The sequence below is a fragment of the Gopherus evgoodei genome, chromosome 2 (assembly GCF_007399415.2).
Source record: "Gopherus evgoodei ecotype Sinaloan lineage chromosome 2, rGopEvg1_v1.p, whole genome shotgun sequence".
Taxonomy (NCBI): domain Eukaryota; kingdom Metazoa; phylum Chordata; order Testudines; family Testudinidae; genus Gopherus; species Gopherus evgoodei.
Window position 1 is genome coordinate 173,961,995 of NC_044323.1, and position 24,532 is coordinate 173,986,526.

The 24,532-nt window shown below is 39.6% G+C and overlaps 2 protein-coding genes across 5 annotated transcripts in view; both read right to left on the reverse strand.

Annotated features, from left to right (window-relative positions):
* The window catches only part of LOC115645024 (zinc finger protein 250-like), a 17,643-nt gene extending 13,550 nt beyond the window's left edge, over window positions 1-4,093 (reverse strand). Inside the window, exons 1-2 of the mRNA XM_030549432.1 lie at window positions 4,080-4,093; window positions 1,994-2,188 (exon numbers count right to left, since the gene is read on the reverse strand). Coding sequence (XP_030405292.1) covers window positions 1,994-2,188; window positions 4,080-4,093 — 209 coding nt within the window. The remainder of the gene's footprint in view (window positions 1-1,993; window positions 2,189-4,079) is intronic.
* A 1,459-nt stretch (window positions 4,094-5,552) lies between these two features.
* LOC115645143 (dual specificity protein phosphatase 22-like) overlaps window positions 5,553-24,532 on the reverse strand; it is a 42,822-nt gene continuing 23,842 nt past the window's right edge. For 3 of the 4 annotated variants that reach the window (XR_003998659.1, XR_003998660.1, XR_003998658.1), the window contains one exon: window positions 9,494-9,544. Coding sequence is in view for 1 of the 4 variants with exons in the window: in XM_030549533.1 (XP_030405393.1) it covers window positions 5,580-5,607; window positions 9,495-9,544 (78 nt within the window). In the remaining 3 variants the exon portion in view is untranslated. Of the gene's footprint in view, window positions 5,608-9,493; window positions 9,545-24,532 lie in introns of those variants that run through there. The other variant, XM_030549533.1, reaches the window with a different exon arrangement.

Below are 24,532 nucleotides of genomic sequence, written 5' to 3' on the forward strand. Positions count from 1 at the left end.
GCTGCTGCTACCATCATACACTTGATAAATACCCTTAGGCCAAGGATAGGGGCAGGCAGCACAGTATATAGGCAGTGCATGTTTTCCATGAATCAAAGATAATTCCCGTGGCCAAGATATATTGCCATGTGAAAATAGGCATCCTGCAGGTCAAGGACAGCATATCCCTCTCTTAGAGATTGGTAATAGATGTCAAGTTGACTGTCTTTTTGATAAAATGGTGTGGCTTTCTTAAATCCAGAATGGGCCAAAGGCAACCTCTCTTTTCAGGAATCAGAAAGTAGCAGAAATAGAAATTTTTCCCTCTGTGTTGATAAGGAACGTCCTCTCTTGCCCCCAATTCCAACAGAAACTGTTTCTTGATGTAAAACAACCTCATGAGATGGGTCCCTGAAAAGGGACAAGGAAGACAGGTTGTGGAAAGAGAGAGACATGAACTGGATAATGTATCCTCCTCTTACTGTGCTGAGCACCTATTTGTCCAATGTAATCTCCATCCATGCACTATAAAAAAGAGACAACATTTCCAAAATGGAGGGTCTGGATGTAGTAGATAAAACACGGTCAGCATGCAATCATCCATCGAGACATCAAAATGACTGCTTCAAAGTGAACAAAAAGTCTTGTGAGAGGGACCTGTGATGCCAATGAGGGACATCTAAGCAGCTTAGATCTCCTTCTAGAGATATCCTGAGATCTCTGCTGGTAGTAAGTTCTGTACTGTGTTTTGGGCCTCAAACTGCTTCCTCTTTTAGTTATTGGGGTATAAACACCCAACAAACAAAGCGGTGGACAAGAATCTTTCAACAAGTGCATGCTGTCATCGGTTTTCTGAGAAAACAGTTTAGCACTTTCAAATGGTAGATCTTCTATTGCATTTTTAATTGTTTAGGAATGCCAGAGACCTGCAACCAAAAAGAGTTTCTCATTGAGATGGCTGCACCCATCAAATATGATGCGGGATCTGATACGCTGATAGCTGCTTGAACAGACATTCAAGCAGTGAGATGACCTTGAAGACAATGACCAAAAACTGATCCCTATATTCTTCAGGCAGTTCATCCAAAAAAATAAATAAATTTGAAATTTCTGAGCAGTTTATAAAGGTGCATTTGGACAAAAATGCCAGGTAATTTGACACCCTGACCTGAAGGTTCGCGGTAATATAAGCCTTTTTGCTATATAGGTCCAGTCTCTTACACTCCCTATCCTTCAGGGTAGCCTGAGGGTGAGACTGCCTCAAATGTTCTTTTGTTTCTTTTGCCACTAGTGAGTCTAGGATGGGGTAAGTGAAGAAATACACAAATTCTTGCTGGGGAACCTGATACCATCTGTCCATTCATTTGGCAGTGGGTGGAATAGAGACCAATGTCTGCCAAAGGATCTTTGCAGGTTCAAGCAAGGCTTAATTAATGGGATGGGCAACCTTTCCCAAAATGGGAGTTTGTACAGATGTAGCTACCCTCCAATGAGGTCTTGAAAACCTTTAAAGTCCTCAGGAGGTGGTAATGTTTACTCTGGGGCAATGGACTCCTCTGGGGAAGAGGAAGACATATGTGGGAGAAATATTCAGGGGTTACTCTCTAGTTTCCTCTTCCTCTCTGGGTTCCAAAAAGGAGAGAGGTTGTATATTAGGAGGAGGCTCCTTCTCTGTTTGCTATAGGTTCTGGAGAAGCTGACTTTCTCTGGGACTGAGTGGCTGACAGGGGGCATAAATGCTCTTGGACCCCAGTCCAAGAGGTCCCATAAGGCCAAGCAGAGCAGTCACTCCTCTGACATAGTACCCACCACCATGAATATCTTTATAATATTGTTCCTTGCTCTGGGTATTCCTAGAGCTTGATCTGTATGGTGACCTGAAAGACCTTGATGGAGATATGGGTCTATCATGGTCAGAATCTGAAGAGAAGGAAATACAGCTCTCCTCAGTGGATGGTGGCGCAGTCCCATTAGACATCCGTGGAGGTCCTGACACCTGCAACACACATGCTACCCCAATGGTACCAACACTGATGTATCTGATGGTGCCGACAGAAGCAGCTGAGGCAGACAGAAGGCAGACAGGTGAGAAGGTGACACTGAAGTGCTGATGGAGCTGACGCAGACTATATCAATGAAGCAGATGGAACTGCCGGTGTCATGGTGATAATTGGTGCTGGTGATGTAGTGGAGGCCATTAAGTTTGGAACTGGATGACACAAAAGGGAGAGTTCAGGAGAGGGAGACAAGAGATATTTTGCCACAAAGAAAGCCTGAAACGTCAATGATACTCATGATATAGCTGGACTTCAGTAAGGCTTTTGATGCAGTCCCACATTCTCATAAGCAAACTAGGGAAATGTGGTCTAGATGGAATTACTATAAAGTGCGTATACAACTGGTTGAAAGACCTCACTCAAAGAACAGTTATCAATTATTGTATATACTCAATCATAAGCTGCTTTGTTTATAAGCCGCCCCACCCCCCCAACGTGGATAAATAAAAATTTTCCATTTTTACGACTCATTCATAAGCCGACCCTATAATTCAGGGATCATCAAACTTTCACTCCCGGTCCATCAGGATAAGCCGCTAGCGGGCCAAGACAGTTTGTTTACCTCGAGCATTCACAGACACAAAGGTAAACCTAAGTAAACAAAGTGTCCTGGCCCACCAATGGCTTACCCTGACAGGCCAGGACAGCAACTGGTGGGGAAATATTTTCAGGGGGAGAAAAGAAGCTGGGGGTGAGGGGAGTAACCCCTGTGACCAACCCCCATATGACCTTGACCCCTAGCCTGGGAATCCCACACCCTCCCCATCCCATCTCTTCCCACCTTAGCTGGAGAGGGCCAGGTGAGAATGTCTCTGGCCTGGCTGGAGCTGCTCTGGCAGGTGGGGTCGGGAGGTGTGGCTGCAGCCTGCTCCAGCAGGTGGGGCTGGGCGGTGTGGTCACAGCCTGCCAGCCCCAGAGCTGCAGCTGCTTCGGGGACAGCAGCGTGGCCAGAAGAGGACAGACTCTGATCCCGCCTCTTCCCTTCTGGCTCTGCTGCCTTTCTTTGCTCCCTCTGTTGGGGAGAGGGGCTGTGTCCCACCTCTCCCTCTCTACACCCATTCATAAGCTGACCCCCTTCTCTAACGCTTCTCTTTTTTACTAAAAAAAATTCGGCTTATGAACGAGTATATACGGTATTCTCTTTCAACCTGGAAGGGCATGTATAAGGAAGTCCTGCAGGGATCAGTCCTGTGGTTTGGAACTATTCAATATCTTTAATGACTTGGATAATGAAGTGAAGAGTATGCTTATACAATCTGTGGATGACACCAAGCTGGGAGGTGATTAGTATTCAAACAAACTTGACAAATTAGAGATTTGATCTGAAATCCATAAAATGAAACTCAATAAAGACAAGTGCAAAGTACTAAACTGAGGAAAGAAAAATCAAATATACAACTATAAAATGGGGAATAACTGGTTAGGTAGCTGGAAAGGAGCTGGGATTATAGTGGATCTCAAACTGAATGTGAGTCAACAATGTGATGCCACTGCAAAAGGCTAATATTGTGGGGTGTATTAACAGGAGTGTCTTATGGGAGGTAATTATCCCACTCTACTCAGCGCTAGTGAGGCCTCAGCTCGAATATCCTGTCCAATTCTGGACACCACACTTTAGGAAAGATGTGGACAAACTGAAGAAAACCCAGATGAGAGCAACAAAAATGATAAAAGGTTTAGAAAAATGGCCTACGAAGAAAGGTTAAAAAAAACTGGCTATGTTTAACGTTGAGAAAAGTGGACTGAGGACCTGATAACAGTCTTCAAATATGCTACGGAGCTATTATAAAAAAAGACGGTGATCAATTGTTTTCCATGTCCACTGAAGGTAGCACACGAAGTAATGCGCTTTATCTGTCATACGAGAGTTCTATTAGATCAGAAATCCCCAAACTGGGAGATGTGTCCTACGGGGCATAGAGGAATATTCGGACGGTAGCAGCAGGACAGGCCTCATGGGGGGGGCAAGCAGGGAGCAACATCCAACCCGCTTCATTCACAGCTCTGCTGCAGTCCCAGCTCCCCCCAGCCTCGGTCCCTTACCGTGGCCCATCCATGGCTCTGCACACAGCCCTGGCCCTGGCTGCAGCTCTGTTCTTGGCCCCAGACCCACCTCCAGCTGTGGTCCCAGCCCTCCTCCTTTGGTGGGTCCCCATTCCCTCCCCCTCAAAGCCGTGGCCCTGGCTCCGGGAGGGCAGGGACATGGACAAAGGTAAGGGGGGGCGTGACCCTTAGCATTTGAAGACCACTATGTTAGATACTAGGAAACACTTTCTAACTATAAGAGTGGTTTAGTTCTGGAATAGGTTTACAAGGGAGGTTGTGGACGCCCCACTCATGGAGGTTTTCAAAGCCAGGATGGACAACACACGTCAGGAATGGCCCCGCCTTACTGATCCTGGCCTCAGCGTGCCAGGAGGGAGGATTGATGACCTCTCAAGCTCCCTTCCAGTCCTACACATATTTCTATGAATGGACTCTTTAGAAGAGGATTCCTGAGGAATTCTGCAATTCCAAGACTTTTTAAATGTGTGTCTATTCTAACATTTTGACTAGAACTGGTTGGGAAATGTTTCTTCCTTGGGATAAATTATTGACATTTTGTTGAAAAGATGAAAGCTGAAATGTTCTGGTTTTCAGTTACTGAAAACTGAAAGAAAAAAAAAAAGATACTTTGCACAAACATTTTCATTCACTCAAGAAAACTATTTGCCATTGAAAAAAGTTTCGACCAGCCCTAATTTTGACACCATATGGTGCTTGTGTTTGCTTGCAGGGATATAACCTGTAGGCAGCAGCTGAACCTAACAAATGATTCAGTCACAGTGAACAGACTTCAGAGGCATGCGTGGCTTTTTAAAAGAACTGCACCACAGTTAAGCAGTATTTCTCAAAGATCTAACTGCTTAGGTCAGTTAAAAACGATGTTTTTTATCTTGATTTTACTTGACCCCTTTTATCCCCAGATCTCTGGGAAAATGACATAGGTTGATGTATGCAGTGTAGTTGTAGCTTTGTCAATACCAGGACAGAGACACAGACAAGGTGGGAAGTTAGTCCAATAAAATATATTACCTCACCCACCTCGTCTCTCTAAGTCGTTGGTGTGTTTTTCCACAGTAGCTCCAAACATCAATACATCTTCTACAATGACCTAACGTAAGTTTTTCCCACTTTCTTATGGAACATGCTTTGGGATGAAAAAAATATCAAAGGTAAGTGGGTGATGTCTTTCTTGAGGGGGGAGGGGAGAGTAATTAAGCATGGCTAATAGTGAACTTTTGGTTCAGTTTTATTAGTCATTTTCCAGATATGACATTAAGTATGCTGAGTCACTATGTATCAGCCAGTGCATCAAATTTAGACGTGTGGTAGTGTTCAGCCTTGATTATCTTGTTCAAGTTTAATAGACGTTAGAAGGGAAATCCTAATGCAGTCACACCTGTGGAATTCATTGGCAGTTTGTGGAATCATGGAACCTTGACTCTGATCAGTGGGGCAGTTCACACCTCTTAGAGCTATTGTTTCAAGCAATCTGCCAACTCAACACGGTACTGGTTTATGTTCACCCCTAGAATAGCAAAATTATTCTGTGTTAATGAAATGGAAAATCAATATTTACTACAGAAAAGTGTAAGACAAGTGTCCTGATTAATAATCTACTCACTGGACTGACAATTCAGCATAGAGACAACTTATGGTACAACAGCCAACTTTCACACTTCTCTTGCTAACTTAATATTACAAACAGCAGCTTCTTTATATCATCACTGGGCACATCTCACACAAAGTAAAGCAGTGAAAGGCCTCTCCAATCACGTTTTAATAAAGAAGGTAATCTGATACAAATTAGATGAGGGATTTTCCATGTCAGCTCTACACTGCAGTGTTTAGTTGAGCTTTCAGAAATGTGTTAGGGTTGAAAAAAGCATCAGCAGGGAAAGAAATGTAGTGGTATTGTCTCTTCAGCAATCAAACTTGTAATAGTCAAGGACTAAGAACTATCTAGACCTTTTGTATGATTCTTTGGCATTTTGCTACTGTAGCACTATCAGAGAGACTGGCTGTAATATTAAATCTAAACCAAAAGGAAGCTTCAAAAGGCAACCAGGAAGCCCAATAGGCTCAGGGTGACCATATATCCCATTTTGGCCAGGACAATCCCTTTTATTAGCCATGATCAGTTGGCAAGAGCAAACAGGACAAATCCCACTTATTTAAAAAAATAAAAAAAAAAAGTGGGCGTGTGGTGAGGAGGAATATAAACAGAGATGACAGCCCTGTGCAAGAGGGAGGCAGGGTTTGAGTGGGCAGTGACAGTCCTGCGAGGGTGGGAGGGAGCTCCATTCAGCAGCTGCGGCCAGCTCCACAGGGGAGGGAGACAGCCTTGGGTGAGTGGCTGGGCAGGGAGCTTGGGCCAGCCCTACACGGTGTCCTGTTTTCCCTTTGGGAAATATGGGAACCCTAAATAGGCTAGCATACCTGGGTATTAATTCCCCAGAAACACATGGTACAGAAATAAAGTGGAGTGAGGAAGGGTATATTTAATTTCTACAGAATTAATGTTCAAGTAGCAAGTTCCTTAGGAGAGGGCATTGTCAGGGAAATTAGTGACCAGCAGAAGTTAATGGCCTGAGGCCAAATTCCCACCACGAAGCCAAACTCACACTAAACTCCTAGAAAATGACCTAGGTCTCAATAATAATTGCTTAATTCAAATTCTAAAAAGGAGCAGAAAATGCTAGTAGAACTGAACCTTCACACAGTTTCAAAGAATGTGAGCATATTCTGTTTTCACTGTTGTATTTTACTGGGAATTGATTTCACTCAGGAACAGGAGAGCCCTTAATATGCTTACTGTAAGTGCATGTATATTATACGTATTGAAAAAGAAAGTTCAGTGAGGAAAACATAGCTATTGCGAACTTAAGTTAGCTACTCCACAGTCCAAAGATCCACTCTGACCATGCATCAAGCCATCCCCCTTCGACAAATGCCAGCAGCTGAAGAAAAACAGTACCACCACCTCAGAAGAACTTTACCTGAAAAACCAGCTGCTGAGTGATACAGACAACCATCTTATGTGATCCTAATGAATTTCACTCAACAGTAACCACTAGGTAAAAGCACTTTATATGCGATGCTATTCTTTTCCTCTGCAGCTGTCAGTCTCACTCTTTGAGAAGGGGAGAGACACAAAGAAGTCATAAAGGGACAGATCCCCTCTTTCCCCAGGGCTCCTCCCCACAAACTGATAAACACTCTATACTTTTAAACAGTGTTTGATAAGATATTACATTCTTATGACTTAAGGTCAAAATAAGCTTATTTTATTCATGAAGTTTTTACATTAAAAGCAAGTAACATCAGTATTTAAAGACACATTTATGCTTGAAGTTTTCCATCATATAAAGAAAAGTCGGTTACTCATCAAGTTTTCTTTTAAGTGATCAAATGTATCAATATCAGAAGTAACAAAATTTGTCTGCAACCATCTGATACCAAAGCAAGAACCGTAGATGCTTGCAGCATAACAGAAACAATACTCATGCAAATATCTTATCTTCTTCTTAATGCTTTAAGAGACTTGGTACAGTGCCAGAAAGCTAATTGCTTTTGAATGCTATAGGTTGCTTTTCAATATATTTCCTTGATATGCAGTGACTAGGGCTGGTTGCATTGCATGTGTAATTAACATTTGCTGGAAATTATGTCCTCTTTCTATTCACAAATTGGTCCAGATTTCTACTAACACAGATGGCAGATTTGCAAACATTTTCACAACTACCCAGTAGGATCTCCAAATACTGACACACCATTAATGATGACCCAACAAATGTGAATTATGGCCTCTGTAATTTCTTAAGTTGCTTTCTTTCTAAAAGAAATGAACCTCCACATTTTCTCCTACCCTCCCACAAAAAAAATGCACAAAATTGCTTCCATATCCACTGTCTTAGTTCTGAAAATCCTATTCTGTTCTCTAACCTGGATTCCCACTTAATAGCATATGGGCTACTATTATTTTTAAGGGAGTAATAACACTCAGGGTCTGATTTTTACAGACACTGAGAACGTGCAGCTCTCGTTGACAATTGCATTTGAGGGCTCTGCACTTCTGATGGGAAAAAACGGGCTCATGGTCTATGTTCTCACTACACAAAATTGTGTTAAAAATTGATTTTTATAATTTCAGAAACATGCCACTGAAAAGAGTGACAAGAACAATTAAAGAAACATCAAGTGTCATGTTGGAATCTCTCCAAGGTATGAGAAACAAAATACTCTAAAAATATCCACTGAAAGCATCAGCCGGAATATTACTCTGATCTGAGAGAAAAAGCAGTGCTGCATTTCCTTCCGTAGGTACCAGGCCCTTTCAACTACTTCTGTTTCTCTACATAACTAGTTAGCAGGAAGTGGCTGAAACCCCCCGCACCTCTCCTCAACATAAACAGTGAACACTAGAAGAAAGAGTTGGTCACCATCCAAGTATTCTTATGAAATATGTTTTGATTACTTCAAGATCATGATTTCCTAGATACCATCAATTCAAAAATTCATAATGTTAAACCCAGGGTCAGTTCAACTAACTTTCAGGACAGTTATATGGCCAGTGGATATTTAAAATTAAATTAAATTAAATTTAATTTAATTTAAAAAGCCTGAAAATGGAACACAACAGCTTCACATAGATACATTCCTATTACAAGAAGCATAAGACTATAGGAACTGACATACTGGATCAGGCGTAATCCAGTACACTGTTCCCAGCAATGGCCAGGACCAGATGATTAGGAGGAAGGTGTAAGAACCCTACAGTAGGAAGACGTGCCATAATCTGCACCCCACATATGTCTCCTCTCTGTCTCTAAAATGTAGAGATTGGCTAAGACTCTCTCTCTCTCTATCAGAAATGCTACAGTGACACAGCTGCAGAGCAGCAGCTGCACTGCTGTGGTGCTGTTTTTCCATCGTTGTAGTAAAGTCAACTCTCCGAGAGGTGGTTGCTAGGTCAACAGAAAAATTTTTCCGTCAGCCTAGCAGGGTGTACGCCAGGGCTTAGGTTGGCTTAATGACAGCACACAAGGTGTTAATTTTTTCATAGTCCTGGAGGAATTAATTTCAGCAATTTCAGTTAAGCTGACCTAACTTTGCAGCACAGACCAGTCCTGAAGCACAAGGTTTAAAATCCCTTCTAAAAAATTTGCCTTAATTATAACAACACTGGATATTCTTGGTAGCAAAGCAGCCGTGCCAAGTAGGAAAGCACTTTATTATTAATTATTATTAAAAAGGACCTATTTTTCTGTTACCTCAATATAAATCAGGAGTAATTCCCCTTAAACCAACAGATTTAAACCTACATTGGTGTAAAACTGGTGAGGGATCAGAGTCAGGTCCTTTAACATATTTCAAAACAACATTAGCACTGAATTTAAAAAACTCCAAACTTACAAATTCTGTGAGGGTGAATCGGCAGCAGGAATGCACAGATATTTCACTCCCTGTATAAAGTAGTAAACAGGAATGAGAACACAACATTAAGACAAAAGCATAACAGTCAGAGATCAATGGGCAAATTCTGCTCTAGTATTTGTGCAGCGCCACTGATTATGAAAGAATTATAGTATTGTAAGTAACTGCAGATTTTGTCTCATCTGCCCAGATTTAAAAAGACAAGGTGGGTGAGGTAATCTCATTTATTGGACCAACTTCTGTTGGTGAGAGAGACAAGCTTTCAAACTTACACAGAGCGCTTCTTCGTCTGTGTAAGCTTCCATATGAGGAAAGATTAAAAAGACTGGGACTGTTCAACTTGGAAAAGAGAAGACTAAGGGTGGATATGACAGATCTATAAAATCATGAATGGTGTGGAGAAAGTGAATAAGGACACAGTACAAGAACTAGGGGTCACCCATTTAAATTACTAGGCAATAGGTTTAAAACAAACAAGAAAGTACTTCTTCACACTGTGCACAGTCAACCTGTGGAACTCATTGACAGGGGATGTTGTGAAGGCCAAAAGTATAACTGGGTTCAAAAAAGAATTAGATACATTCAAAGAGGATACGTCCATCAATGGCTATTAGCCAATATGGTCAGGAATGCAACCCCAATCTTGGGGGTTCCTAAGCCTCTGATTGGCAGATACTGGGACTGGAGGACAGGGGATGGATCACTCAATAATTGCCTGTTCTGTTCATTCCCTTTGAAACATCTGGCATTGACCTCTGTCAGAAGAAAGGATACCAGGCTGGATGGATGATTGGTCTGATCCAGTATGACCATTCTTATGTGATGAACCCACCCACCTTGTCTCGCTAATATTCTGGAACCAACGCTGTTACAACATCACTGCAAACAGACTTAAAAAGTTGTTTTCACAAATGTTTTGTCGCTAAGCAACAGACAGCTTAGTCATGTTTACACTAAAGATCCTTAAGTGATTTCTTTAAATGGCAGCATCTTTATTAGAAAGGCATAAAACTTGTGTTATATTCATCATCTTAAACACGTTATTCTTGTTATGTTTCACTGGAAACTAGTCACATCTTATACAGTTTTCACTTTGTCAAAATGAATGCTGAAAACGAAATTTGAGAAAAAACTTTTTTCTTGTGCAGAATGCCACATTCAGCTGTTTTTCCCTTACATATTTAGCAACACAACAAATAAAGAGGGCATTTTTGGAAGAGGAATCGGTTATTTTTTGAAAGCAATGACTTTAAAACTAAGGCGTATCTTCCAATAAGAAGTCCTCACTTTATTAGTCAGCTATTATTGTAACGAATTATGTACTGAAATAAGGAACTGCAATATATATTCTTAGAAGAACTCGGATCTGAAAAGTCAAGTAGGCAATGCCTTTTCAGGAGTGTTTTATAAAGGGCCACAGAAACAAGTTTAAAAAATGAGCTTGGATAATAAAGTGACAAAGTAATAAATAAGTAACAAATAAAAAAGGTTGATGACAAGAAGTTAAGAATCCTGTGGCACCTTATAGACTAACAGACGTTTTGGAGCATGAGCTTTCGTGGGTGAATACCCACTTCCTTGACAAGAAGTTAGTACTCCATACAAACATGCTGTAGTTTTAAATATACCTAGTAACTTCCCTCTCCAGGGACATCTCCAGGATCTCAGATGGTGATCAGGCTCATCATGACCTCCTCCAATATACAGCTCTCCCAAGGCTATGATCTCCAACCCCACCTCTGGCTATTCCACTCCTGAGCCAACAAACCACTGGTGCAACAGCTATGTTCTCAATCTGAAGAACCAGAGGTAGTACGTCAGAGCAAGCCAATGCATTCTTCACAGCCACTCCACTACCACTTTCCAACCTCTTCCTGGTCCTTTGATCCATCTGTGGATTGTCAACTTATTTCCTCCTGAAGCGTGTCACAGAGTATAGCTGGTGAACTGTCCATAGTTCACTGACAAAGTGGCACAGCCAGAGTGTGGGGATCATTGGAAGTGTGGAAGGCATAGCCAGGGGAAATCATGACTTAGGGAGGAGGGAAATATTTGAAGAGGGGTTTACAGTGAGAGAGCGCACAATCTCAACTGAACTCCTGCAGAGTGGGAGCTGGTGATATTTTGTGAAGGTAAACTGGGGAGAGTTGTGTGGGCATGACAAAACATGGTTGTGGGGAAGAGAAGAGATTCAGCTGCTGAACCATGGAGACTTGACAGCTAAATGGCATCTCTGATATCTGTCAAAAAATGAAAATCATCAAACATGGCAGCTACCCCCACTTGAATCAGGGCAAAGCAGCCCTAGGGTGGTTGCAAGGATAATAACCCTTAACGAGTCAAGATGGCTAGCGGAGATGCACTCAACTGGTGGTAGAACAATCTGCATATAAAAACAACAGATTGCTAATATCATGGATTGATTTCTCTAGACTAGACAATGCTACAGTATAGATCTGGTATCATTACCTCCTTACACAGAGGTATTAACCATGAAGCTTTAGCTCTGAACTTAAGAGGACTGCTCAAATGAGTAAATTTTAAAGAATTAGGCTCTACATTTGCTGAAGCTTGGCAATTTACCTTTTCAGGTCATATTAAATGCTCTCTCTTTGGACAACTCAGTACCAGGAGCCCAGTATTCATTAGCTACCCTTCAACAAGGCAGAACACAGGAATGAAAAGAAGAGGGGAGGGGAGAGAGAGAAGGAAACATATTTAGGCCAGCATTGTACCATGCAATTAAGGTTCCAATCCTGCATCATATACTCATTTAAGTAGTTACCACACATGCTGAATGCTGACAGTAGCTGAACTAAGAGGGGCTTTCAGCAAATGTTCACTCTAAAAGAAGTACTGTCAGTTTTAGAGCATAGTGTTCTTTTCGGTCACAGCTGGCTGATTCCCATTCTACATGATGCTAAGAGGGACGTGAATTCACAGCTACCACAGAACCACACGTAAGCATGAAACTAGCCTACGAGAGACCACATATTGTGCTAAATGGCTCCTCCAAGGCCTGATCCTGGGAGGTACAACTCCCAATAAAGCCAAAGGGAGTTTAGCACCTCCCACTGAGAGTATCACTTCTCAGGATCAGAAGTTTAGTCAGGTTAACGGGGCCATTCAACACATAAAGGTTCTGGAAGTCTGTGCTTTACCAATATGTGCCACCTTGGAGCATTTTGGAAGGTGGTGTTAATGAATTCCCCTCCCCAGGCCTCTCAGGAAACCTCCTGCGCCCCCCCACCCCCACCATAAGAAAACTACAATTATGGGCGAGATCTCAAAAATGCTCAGTGTTGGCCCCACTGAAATCAACAATAAAACTCCCAATGACTTCAACTGGAGCACAGTTAGAATATCACTGACCAACTTTTTAAAATCCTACCTTATAAAGGGATTTGATCCTAGATCGTTTAAAAATCTTAGAATCAAAAGCATTCATTTTAATTGCATGAATAAAATAGAGGGACTATACTGGTTGGTATTGGGCAGGTGTTTGTAAATGAAACACTTGGGCCACTGTCCAACAGGGATATTTATATGTCGCTGTGGATAACAAGAAGTGCCATGCTGCATCCTATTTTCTTAATCCACTTTTGATATTTTTACAAACTTAGTGCCCTCTCCCCCTTTTTTTTTAAGATACTGGAAACAGGAAGTTATTTAATTTCTGAGCCCTCTTGTCTATGTGATAATTTAAGAAACCACTCGAGATCGTAGTGTTCTTGCACAGTTATGCCCCAGAGACATCACTGTCTTTCCTGTGCATGTACAATGCAGATAACATCTAAGAATTGTCCCAAAGGGACTCTAAGAAAAGCAGAACAGTGTGTGTCAATGTAACAAGTAAATACTGTACACTAAGATTTTCAGATGCTCATGGCTGGTTCATCAGTGTGCAAAAATGCCATAGGCTTCACAATTTCAGTAGTTAGTGGTGCTCGCAATCTTAGAATCTTCAATAAAGACCAAGCCAAAGGAGGAAGCAAAAACATCACTGAGATGTCCGTTTCCTTGCTTGAGTACATGCTCATCATGACAACAGAGAGTCTGTGCCTGATCATAAGATTGCTGACGCCAATGGGATGACTTCCAATGCCTCAATGGGCCTTAGAGCCTTAGTGATTTATTAATGAAGCTATAACATTGCTAGAAAATGTTATGAATAAACCCTACTACACCTCTACCTTGATATAACGCTGTCCTTGGGAGCCAAAAAACCTTACCGTGTTATAGGTGAAACCGCGCTATATCAAACTTGCTTTGATCCATCAGAGTGCACAGTTCCGCTCCCCCGGAGCACTGCTTTACTGCATTGTATCTGAATTCATGTTATATCTGGTAGTGCTATATTGAGGTAGAGGTGTATATGATTTAACAGGATTTAAATTAATAATATTAACAAAGATGAGGCAGGCAAACTAAACATTAAGTGTATGTGTATAACTCAGTATTTCTTTCAAAGGGAAACTTGCATTTTGTCATCTGGTAGAACAATAGATGAAAAAAGTGGATTTAGGTTCCAGCAGATCAGTTCCACTCATTAAATTTCTTAAGTTCATTGAATATTTGCCCTTCTCAAAAATGAAATGTTTTGTTTAGGTCAGAGATAAAACCTTATTACAAGAGTTGATGAAAAAGCAAATATTATTATAAATCCAACGTGAAGGAGCGAATCTACATTAATTAATTACTGCTGCAGTTGGTATAGTCACTATGAAATATTCCTTCAACTGATATCTTGCACGCCAACAGTTTTTCTTTCGTTCTCCCTCCAAACAAACCCTTCCCTGGATTAAATCAAACCAGCTTTTTCATCAAACTAAAATTAAATATTTTCTCAGAATTATGAAAAATGTCATACATACATTTCTGTAAAGCAAATCGAATTCTATGCTCCAGCTGACAAAAAAACAAACCTTCAGCAGTTCACCACTCAAGTTCAAGTGTTCGTACAAACTCCCTAGATCTATACAAAAGCAGAATAACCAACTACATCACAGTGCCTCTCTCATGGCCACTTCTTAATTCAATGCTATCTATTCTCCAACTGTTGTTTCTAAATCCTTAACATTACCCCACCCATACACCTACATTCATTTTTTAAGATGTTTTCTAAGGTCATTGATATTAGTTAGTTTTCGTATGATGCCAGAATCAATTGAGGTCATGCGTGTTTCTTCCAGTGCAGTTAAAGATACGTGATAGACTGGAGAGCCAATATACTTAGAAAACTGAAAAGAAAATGATCTTCTATTTCAGCAGACAGAGTAACCACCAAAACTAGAATTTTGTCTCTCTTAGGCCCTGAAACTAAACGCTACAGTTAAACCGATACAGTGAGAGCTAACAAAACCAGAACAAGTATTCTGATTTCAAGATTGTCAAAGCTGAAACAAGCGAGAGTTAAGTAAAATTTCTAAAATTCACTGTTATTTGTGAAACAATACTATGCTTGCACCATTTTGCCATACATCGTAAAATAAAGCCAAACCCATTACACTGTATCTCTCAAGTTTTCAAAAACGAAAAACAAACTTTAAATATATATTTTATGTAGCCAGGGTTTACACTGAGAGCTAATAAAAACCTATCAACTGAAGAACAAATGTGCTATAACTTCTAACTATTTTAGGTGTCATTATGTATTAAGATCTGAACACTACACACTTGTTTAATGTTTGGAATATTCAATGAAACCATAATAAAATCTCTCTCTCATTTGGAATGTTATTAGCCTTTTTTTTTTTTAAGTCTTACTTTTTGGATTATATTTAATACTTTATATAATACACAAGAAAAATATACAGGAAAAATAATGAGTATCTTATGACCCGGTTTAATTTTTTCCTATTCTACTTATCTGTGGCTAATTTGAAATGGAAAAAAAAAAATAAGTGGATGTTATTTTCCTAGCTCATTTTTTATCAACCAAACTTAAAACACACAATTTGAACTTTCCTATGTAGAACAAGACTTTGCAGTAGTAAAATGCTGCAACCACATCTAGTGCAGTTGAGATAGTAGGTTTGTATGTGAAAATGGGAAATCCACACAGCACACTGCAGATTTCATCCTGACAAAAGCAGTAACAAGACTACGCTAATAGAAGCATGGCAAAACATATGTCTTGTTATTTCTTCAGGTTACAAACATAGGATAGCTTGTTATAATCAAAGACATTCTGAATTCACTAAGAATGATGTTTGATTAACAAAGTATAAATAAATAGTATTGTATGGTGTATTCAGAAGTACAAAAAAATCTAAAGTATTTGGGTGTTTTTGCTTTAATGTTTTTGAGTAATCTAGCAACACTCTGTCAGGGGAGGGAAAGAGTTATAGAACTTAAAAAAACCCAACGACTCATAATGCATAGTAACACTCAAGATAAAGTTTGACTTCAATGCTCCATCCCCTTTCAGAGTTCTCCTCTGTTTTGTAACTTTAACATCTCCATTTCTAGTCAATCAGTGATGGGGGAGGGAGGGAGAGAAAGAGAGAAATACGAACCCTGAGCTGTCCAAAAACACCACCACAATTTCTATTCTAAAATCATTATTTTTTAAAGATAAATGTTACATTTTTGGCATTAAATTTCTCGGTATTTAAATTTATGTAAAGATACCATCAACGACTTCCAAGAAATTCTTTTTTTTTAAAAAAACAACCAAAACCCCTCAGCTTAAATTTGTGAACCCAGATGCAAATAGGAAACCTCTAGCACCTGGCAAGTTCTTTCAGGTTAGTCAAAAGCCATGTGTTAATCTGACTTGTCAGATCAACAGATGAGGATGGGAGTACTTATTTTTGTTCAGGGGCATTTCAGCAAAAAAGCTAAAGTGGGAAACAGCCAGTAGATAAGGTTTCCTCAAGGCAAAAGGTTACCAAGAGTTTTGTCCAGCATAGCTACAGAACCACTTAACTGAAAACTAGTCAACCGTTGTTTGTCCTTTCAGTTACTTTCTGGAGCAGTTACAAATGCTGTTGATTTTATTAATAACTCATAGAAAACACATTTATGTTTCAGCAATAACCATTAATCAACCACATTGTAAAGTTATTTCATGTTTGCTTTTGAGAGCATCATAAATACATGAGATATACTTATGGGGAATCTGATCTACTGAAGCTGGGAAGGTCCTGTAATATTTATTTTTAATAATAAAGTAGCCTTTTTATATTTACAGCATTTGATTACATAATGGATCTCACAGCAATCTTATGAAGTATTTTCAGATTTTTTTAAAAAGTCATTAAGATCAGAAACAGCTCTCTCTCTTTTTAGAAATGAAAATTAACACACTTTTCAAATCTTTTCCTAGGTGGAGGTTGAAGGGCTCATTGTGTTCCAGTTAATGTGGTATTCAGAAGACTGCAGTCAATGGGTCAATACCGATCCATACTTTCAACAACCTAACCCCTATTAGAGGTGCTTCATTAGCAGAAAGATTCTAAAACCACTCTTCCACCAGATGTTAGTGCTACCCAAAAAGGCTGGAGTTCACCTCCAAGGTGGAATAACTAGGGAAACCAAAGAATGAACTGAGTCAGTATATCACCTCAGCAGTCTCCACCAGAGATGACTAATGTTGAGTGCCCAACTTGAAACACTACAAGGAACCAATATGAAGAGGGCAAATGCTCAGCTCTTCCTGGAATTCAGGCCTCTTTCAGGTGTGTCATAAGGAACATACAAAATAACTAGTCACTTTTGAGAAATTAGGTTAGAGTTCCCAATTCCTCATGAACTAAGCCAAAGTCAGAAGAACTGTATTTTAAATAAAGGAGTCTTCTCACACCACTACAGCTGAAAGAAAAATTGTAGCTATTTTGCTCAGCAGAGTCTTTTGAAACCTCTCATGGGGAAATTCTTACCATGAATAAGCAGTGAAATATGAAAAATACATTTTTTATTTAAAATGAGCACTTCTGGGCTTCCTCTTGATTGTGACCTGACTGTTGAAGAATGACAATTTGTAACACTGGTTGAGGTAGGAGCCCATTGGAAGAGACTCAAAACAAAACAGTTTCAATCTCACTTTAATTACTTATTTAACAACTGGAAGAATTAATTTTCATTGTGGTAGCATGATAATGACGTGGAAATTGCATTTTGTTGTATGCTGTCTGGCCAGCAGAATGTACTTATTAAGAGTATCCTAAGATTTTGGCCTACATACAAAAAGATTGCAGAGCCAGTGTACAGAATGTGCTACACAATCACGACTAAAGGATCCATTTCTTCTCATCAGTTCCTCAAGAAGCAATTTTTATTTACAAATAGCTTCTTGCATCTCAAGAACTGCTCCATGGTATCCAGTACAAAAGCTGTATTTTTTAAAACATCTGGAGGTTTACACATAATGAATAGCATCAGTCCAGATTTAGCCTGAACTCAAAAAATGCATGATTGATTGGTTTCCTAACATTCCCCTATTTAGCCATCATGTGTCAGAGCAATGATGCACTTCTAGTCCAAACCAAAGACTTACGGGTTGGTTTCTGAGTGTGGATATTCCCTTGAGATTACAGAGCTAAAGAGAGAAGGCTGAAGCTTAGTTATCTTCTGCACCTGTAGTTCTACCAATTAGGGAGATGGAAATTGCTTCTTTCACCTTAACCCAGGGTTTCCCCCAAGAATTTTGGAAATCTCTTTAAGTGTATCAAAGGAGGTAGGGGGGAGGCCATTTCAAATCTAAAGTTAAAGGTGGTAGTGAAAGCTTTCAGGACAGGGAACGTGGTATTAGAAAACTAAAACACACTGTGGCTATCACCATTTAATATTTCAGTGGAAACCCTATGCTGAGCATGCCCCAATAATATTCTGAGGCACCATGAGCTGATATCTTTGGCTGATATTCCTGCTGCTGCCTAAGACTGTGTTGAACCAGCTGATTTGCTCTATACTAAGCAACTAGCTAGTTCTTCTGCGCATCTGGAACCTTTTTTAATCCAGAACATGCAAAACGTACAGCACACTAAGTCTGATATCTGAAATATTTGGCCACACACAGAAATGTAAGAAATTCCCACAAACAGCAAATCTAAGTGTAGGCCCACAAGGATGTATTATTACCAGGTCTCTAATAAGTGTCAAACTGACATCTCTCTTCCAGGATAATAGCTCTCTTCCAGGATAATAGTAGAGAGATCACATGGCTTTTGCTAGCAGATCAGCCACTTTGTTAAGTTTCCTCAGAACTCCTAGATCTTCTATCCAGTCCTAGGAACTTGTTATTTTTCAGCTTTTTCCAGCACATCCTCCTTTGACTTCTCCATCCCTACGAGTGCCTGAAAAGAACAGGTATGTCCGCAACATCGTCTGTGGTGAAAACTGACGCAAAGAAATCATTTAGCTTCTCTGCAACGTTGTAGTTCTTTTACTTCCCCTCATTCTCTCACACTTACTGATTTGAATATAAAAACAAGAAGATACTCTAAGTATGTCTTTGGCGATATACTCAACCATTCACTTGTTCCTCTTAATTCCACCTTATATTTTACCTGCCATAGTTTGTGTTCCTTTCTATTAGCTTTAATTGGGCTGAATTTCCATTTTTTAAGAATACCTTCAAAAACTTTGTGGGTTTTACTCTAAATCATCTCTTAACTGCAGGCCTCAAAGAATTTGGCACACACTTTGTTGGAGAACTATTATTTTAATCCAGGAGTCCAAATTAACATGCTGTCAACCTCTTGCCTCTTCAGACTATCTTGATGAACTAGCATCATTTATGCTAGCAGAACTGAAAATAAGAGTCATGAGTTAACTACTTCTACAAACTCAAGGAGCTTAAAGGATGGCCTTCATGGCTCTCAGAAATATTCCCCCCCCCCCCACCGATCAGTTTCTTAGTGACTACATGGAAGATCAGATTTGAGATCTAAATTCTTTAGGAGGGTCCCTTGAAACTTTAGTCTTAAAGCTACAGTTCATTTAAGATAAGTGATGACAGCAGCACAAGAAAAGCTAATAAATCAACCAAAATTGATAACTGCATTAAATTGTCTCAAGAAGTTTTTTTTTTTCTTTCTACAGAGCATACAAGCCAAAGTTTATTTTATGTAGCCATTAGTATGGAGGAGGGGAGGTACACACATCACTATTCTGGAGATACTGTGTACAAGATCTATCTTGGGATCGTGAATGGGATCAGAATTTTTTTAAAAAAAAGAATAAATAACTCTGCTTCCTGCAGGTGTTCTGGTTAACTACAAAGAATGAAAAAAACCACACTACAAAATTTACATTACAGAAGGGCTAATGGAGGAAGATTATGATGTTTCATTGGCATGCACCATAGAGTATTTCCAAAGCAGCAATCATAATTATGTTATGCTCTAAACAACTATGTATAATACTTTAAAATCATATTTTCCCTAGAAAGAAACTGATCATCAAACCACAGCAGCTCTAATGACAGGACTACCTTCCTGATGGACCACTTATACAGACTTGTATCACCAAACAGGCTAGATAGATCTTCTAAACCAAAGACTGCACTGGTGTGTGGATTGGCTATACACATGTATTGCAACTGCCTACAATATAAACAGTGGTGTGCTCTTAAAAAACCCAAAAGCTTGTCCAGTTTGCTGGGATTTAAATATAGCCCAACTACTTTAGCCTCACCTGGACAGTTTCAGATTAAATTGCAACTACATATCCCTTTCTCTTCTAATACCCATGAGAAAGAAAAATCAATTCTTTTAGAAACAGAAAGCAAGAAAAATCACACATGTGCACAAAGCATAAAACCTACACAAGGGCCAGCTTCAAATGTAACCCACTGTAAATGGAATGGTGAAGATCCAAGCTTTCTGTGACAGAAGATAGCACTACAGGCTACTTTAATGGGAACATTAAAATGCCTCTAAGGTCATGCTTTTCTTCCTTTTGAGACCCACACTTCTGATAAAACGAAAATGTCTTAATTATGTCACAGAATCATCAAATCATAGAAGATTAGGATTGGAGGAGACCTCAGGAGGTCATCTAGTCCACCCCCCTGCTCAAAGCAGGGCCAACCCCAACCAAATCGTCCCAGCCAGGGGTTTGCTCGGCCGTGCCTCAAAAACCTCTAAGGATGGAGATTCCACGACTTCCCTAGGTAACCCATTCCAGTGCTTCCCCACTCTCTGACTGAAAAAAAGTTTTTCCTAACATCCAACCTAGACCTCCCCCACTGCAACTTGAGACCATTGCTCCTTGTTCCTGGATCTGCCACCACTGAGAACAGCCAAGCTCCATCCTCTTTGGAACCCCCCTTCAGGTAGTTGAAGGCTGCTATCAAATACCCCATACAAATCTGCTATCCAACAAAGTACAGAACTTGCTGTGATGCAACACAGGCCACTCTGCAAATGACAGAATATTGTAAATTAATGTCAGGAGACCAGATAGCCTCAGGAGACCGGGAATAGGATTCATACACTTACTGTGTCAACTCTGGTCTAGCTTAACAGCAATAAAAATGTACTGTACTAGTAACTGACAAATATTTGTTGGATTCTATAAAAAGAGTTGATAGCTTCAATCCTGTTCCAGATGGATATATGGCTACGTCTCTTGCACACGCATCTGCTAGAGAAAATCCAGTCTTGATTTTAAAATTGCCAGTAATGGAAAATCCACCACAAACCTTGATAAGTTGTTCCAATGGTCAATTACCCTGTCTGTGAAAAATGTGCATCTTATTTCTAGTTTGAATGTGTCTAGCTTCAGCTTCCACACATTGGATCTTGTTATATACCTCTGTCAGGTAGACTAAAGAATCTTCTATCATCAAATTTCTGTTCCCCAGGCAAGTTCTTATAGACAGTGATCAAATCACACTTTAACCTTCTTTTTGTTAAGCTAAGCTAATGCTGGAAGACAGGCTAATAGTAACTACCTAACCCCTCCAAAGCAGAGTTGGGTAACATTTGCTAAAATAAAAAGCATTCAAATGCACTCTCTCAGTATTTATATTGTGCTCCTCATTGCAGGCTATGAGCACCTCAATGAATGAATGAATGCAACAAAATACAAACTTCCACCATGAAACATTGTGGGGACAGCTCATACTGCTGCTGCCAGTGTTGTACCTAGTGGGATTCAAAGCCCATAGAAATCAATAGAGAGACTTCAACAGGCTTTATGTTGGGTCCTTTGTGACAATTTGTTATCCCCCTTTAGCCCACAGCAACAGAAATGAAAGCTGTAAAAATTAGCTTTAAGGAGCATATGTTGGCATTGCTGAGAGTCCTTGTAGATTCTTGTCTTCAGAGGTTTTAGAGTGCATGTGGACAATAACTCTAAAGGCTTGGATATTCCTGGAAGCCATGGACTTTCTGGGTGTCCCACCGCAAAGATCAGGGCTGGTTAAATGCTTGTTCTCACCTCTGGGTTTTGTCTGAAGTTCAGATATCTTGATCACACCCGTGGGTCAGGTCTGCCCATCAACTTGTGCATGTTGATGCTTGGTCTATTCCAAACCTGTGTCACCCTCAAAGCCTATGCCTTGTTGCATCAGCGGCACTGATGCTAAGGCATAGCTGACATCCTCTTCTCGCCATGGAATCCATCAGATCACTGACTGATATTATCTTTTAGAGGAGGCTGCCAACTCACTTATTCCTTGTTGTTTCTCATGCCCAGAGAGCACTGGGGTTAATATCTGGAATTTGAAGCATCCGAGCAGCAAATTGGTGAGATGATGGCCTGGAATCTGAGTTTCTTCTATGCTAGGATTTTATGTGATGTATAGATCTATGAACAATCATCTGCGGCCATGCAAGTTCAGCCTCTGCTCTGGAGGAATGCTCGGCTTATACTGACGAGCTAGCACATCAGAGATACCTACTCCTTGCCCAGGCAAAAACAGAAATCACGCTGGCAGATAGAGGATGGTGGCCTGTGTCCCCCTGTTTATTGAGGGCACTCATTTGAAGTAGTTCACTTTTTTTTAATCATCTTTTGTAGTCCCTTTGTGTTGGACCCACCACAATCACTTACATCTGTTTTCTCTGGACAAACTTTTAGGCATGTCTTTTTAAATTACAAATGTCTGTATGCGTTGTTAGGATATCTGTATGGTGATGGTGTTCAGCATTTAGATCACTTCGACATTGGGGCTTCATAAACAAATAATTACAAGCTCTATTTTTAAAAAGACAGCACTAGTTTCCATTAAAATAGTGTTACATACAGAACAAAAGAGCTAAGCAGGCAACAGTGGCAGATTGCTGAATTCATGTTCTCTTTTTTTCCAATTTAAGCCATGTCAAGTTTAATACCTATAACATGGCAGCCACACCCTTCCCTATAAAAAGTAAAAACAATCCTTTAAAAAGCTGTTTTCAGCCTTTGTTGTACCACAAGTAGAATACAAGACTTTATTTACTTTAAAAACATTCTGTCTGCAGATATTCCATTTTGAAAGCAAGCAATAGCTTCCCGAGCCTAATCTTTGTTAATTAGCTAACTATAAATAGCAAACTCATAAGAGGATTTATAGAGTTGAACTTTACCAGAAAGGGTTTTGGAAAATAAATCCCACTGAAAAGTTTTTGGTTTCTCAATTATTTCTCCTGAAAAAAGTTAAAGCATTTTTATATGAACCCCAAGCAGGCACTCATTTTCACTGACGTGGCAAGCTATGGGGCAACAGAAGTGTCATATTTCCTAAGAGTGCAGAAAACACAAGGAACAGAGCAAGAAAATGTAAGTTAAGAAAGCATTTGTTCAAATGCACAATCATTCTCAGGTCAAAAATAATTTTTAAAATGTCCTCATTGGCATTCTTAATAGATTATTAAAATTAGATTTTAGAATATACACTAAATATACTATTCAATATTTATGATGGCTGTTTGCCTTTTATTCTTCACTCAACATGGACAATGAAATTAGACTGGTCAATTCCATTTTCTGATTCTCATGCACTAGCAAGGTGCTACCATGTTGCATATTCACATGCTACAGAAGAATTATTATTACATCAAAACAAAAAACTATTACTGAAATTACAAATAAATAAATAAATAAAAATACCTGGTAACAGTAGGTTTTGTAAGAATTTTTGAGAGCTAACCTATGTGATAGTGACCCTTTAAGCATGATTCATTAGAATGATGAATACAATTTCTCTGGTTAATAAAAAACTTCAAATTCATTTTCACACAATGTGTTATTTCATACTACTGATCATTAACTAACTGAATACGGCTATGACTTTACTGTACTATGTTTACCACTTTAAAAACAAAACAAAGTTCTTTCCACAGTTTTTTATTTAAGTTTAGTGAAATAGTTACAATATTTCTTAAACTTAGGATAAGAAATTAAAAAAAAAAATCAACTTTGGTAAATGGTCAATTCGACTACCATCTTGATTTTTAGAGGTGACTACTGTATCTATGTAACAGGAAAGTTTACTAAGGGTCTGATTTTACAGTCATTCCATGCATTAATCTCAAAATGATTTCAGCGGAATTTCCACTGACAGAGCAGCTACAGAACTGCATACCTAATGCTGCACCAATGAAGTCAATAGGAGCTTTGCCGTTGACTTCAGTGGCCAAGAGAAAAAGCCCCGAGTCTCTAAGACTGGAATAAAGCTACTAATCTTTTAAAAGCAAAATATAATTTACATAAGGCCTAAACTCTAAACATTGTTTTCTGCATATCTTAATTACAACCTGACAAGTAATCATACCTAAATGGAAGTCCTATATCAAGATTTTCTAAACCTTCGTTCATCAGCAAGTACTTAGTTGCAAGTGACTACTGAATTAAGACCATGAATTAGAATGTAATTAATAATAATTTCACTGAAAAACAAAAGGAACTTGCAATCTTCCTTCTACTTAAAGAACTGTGGACAAATTGTAACATCTGTTGTCCACATGGGAGGAGGTTGTAGACTGAGAATACCGTGACTGCACATGGATTCTGCAGTGAGTAGTTCCCCTACCTTGACTAGAAAATCATGACACTAGCTGTTTATTTTAGAGGACAATACCCCA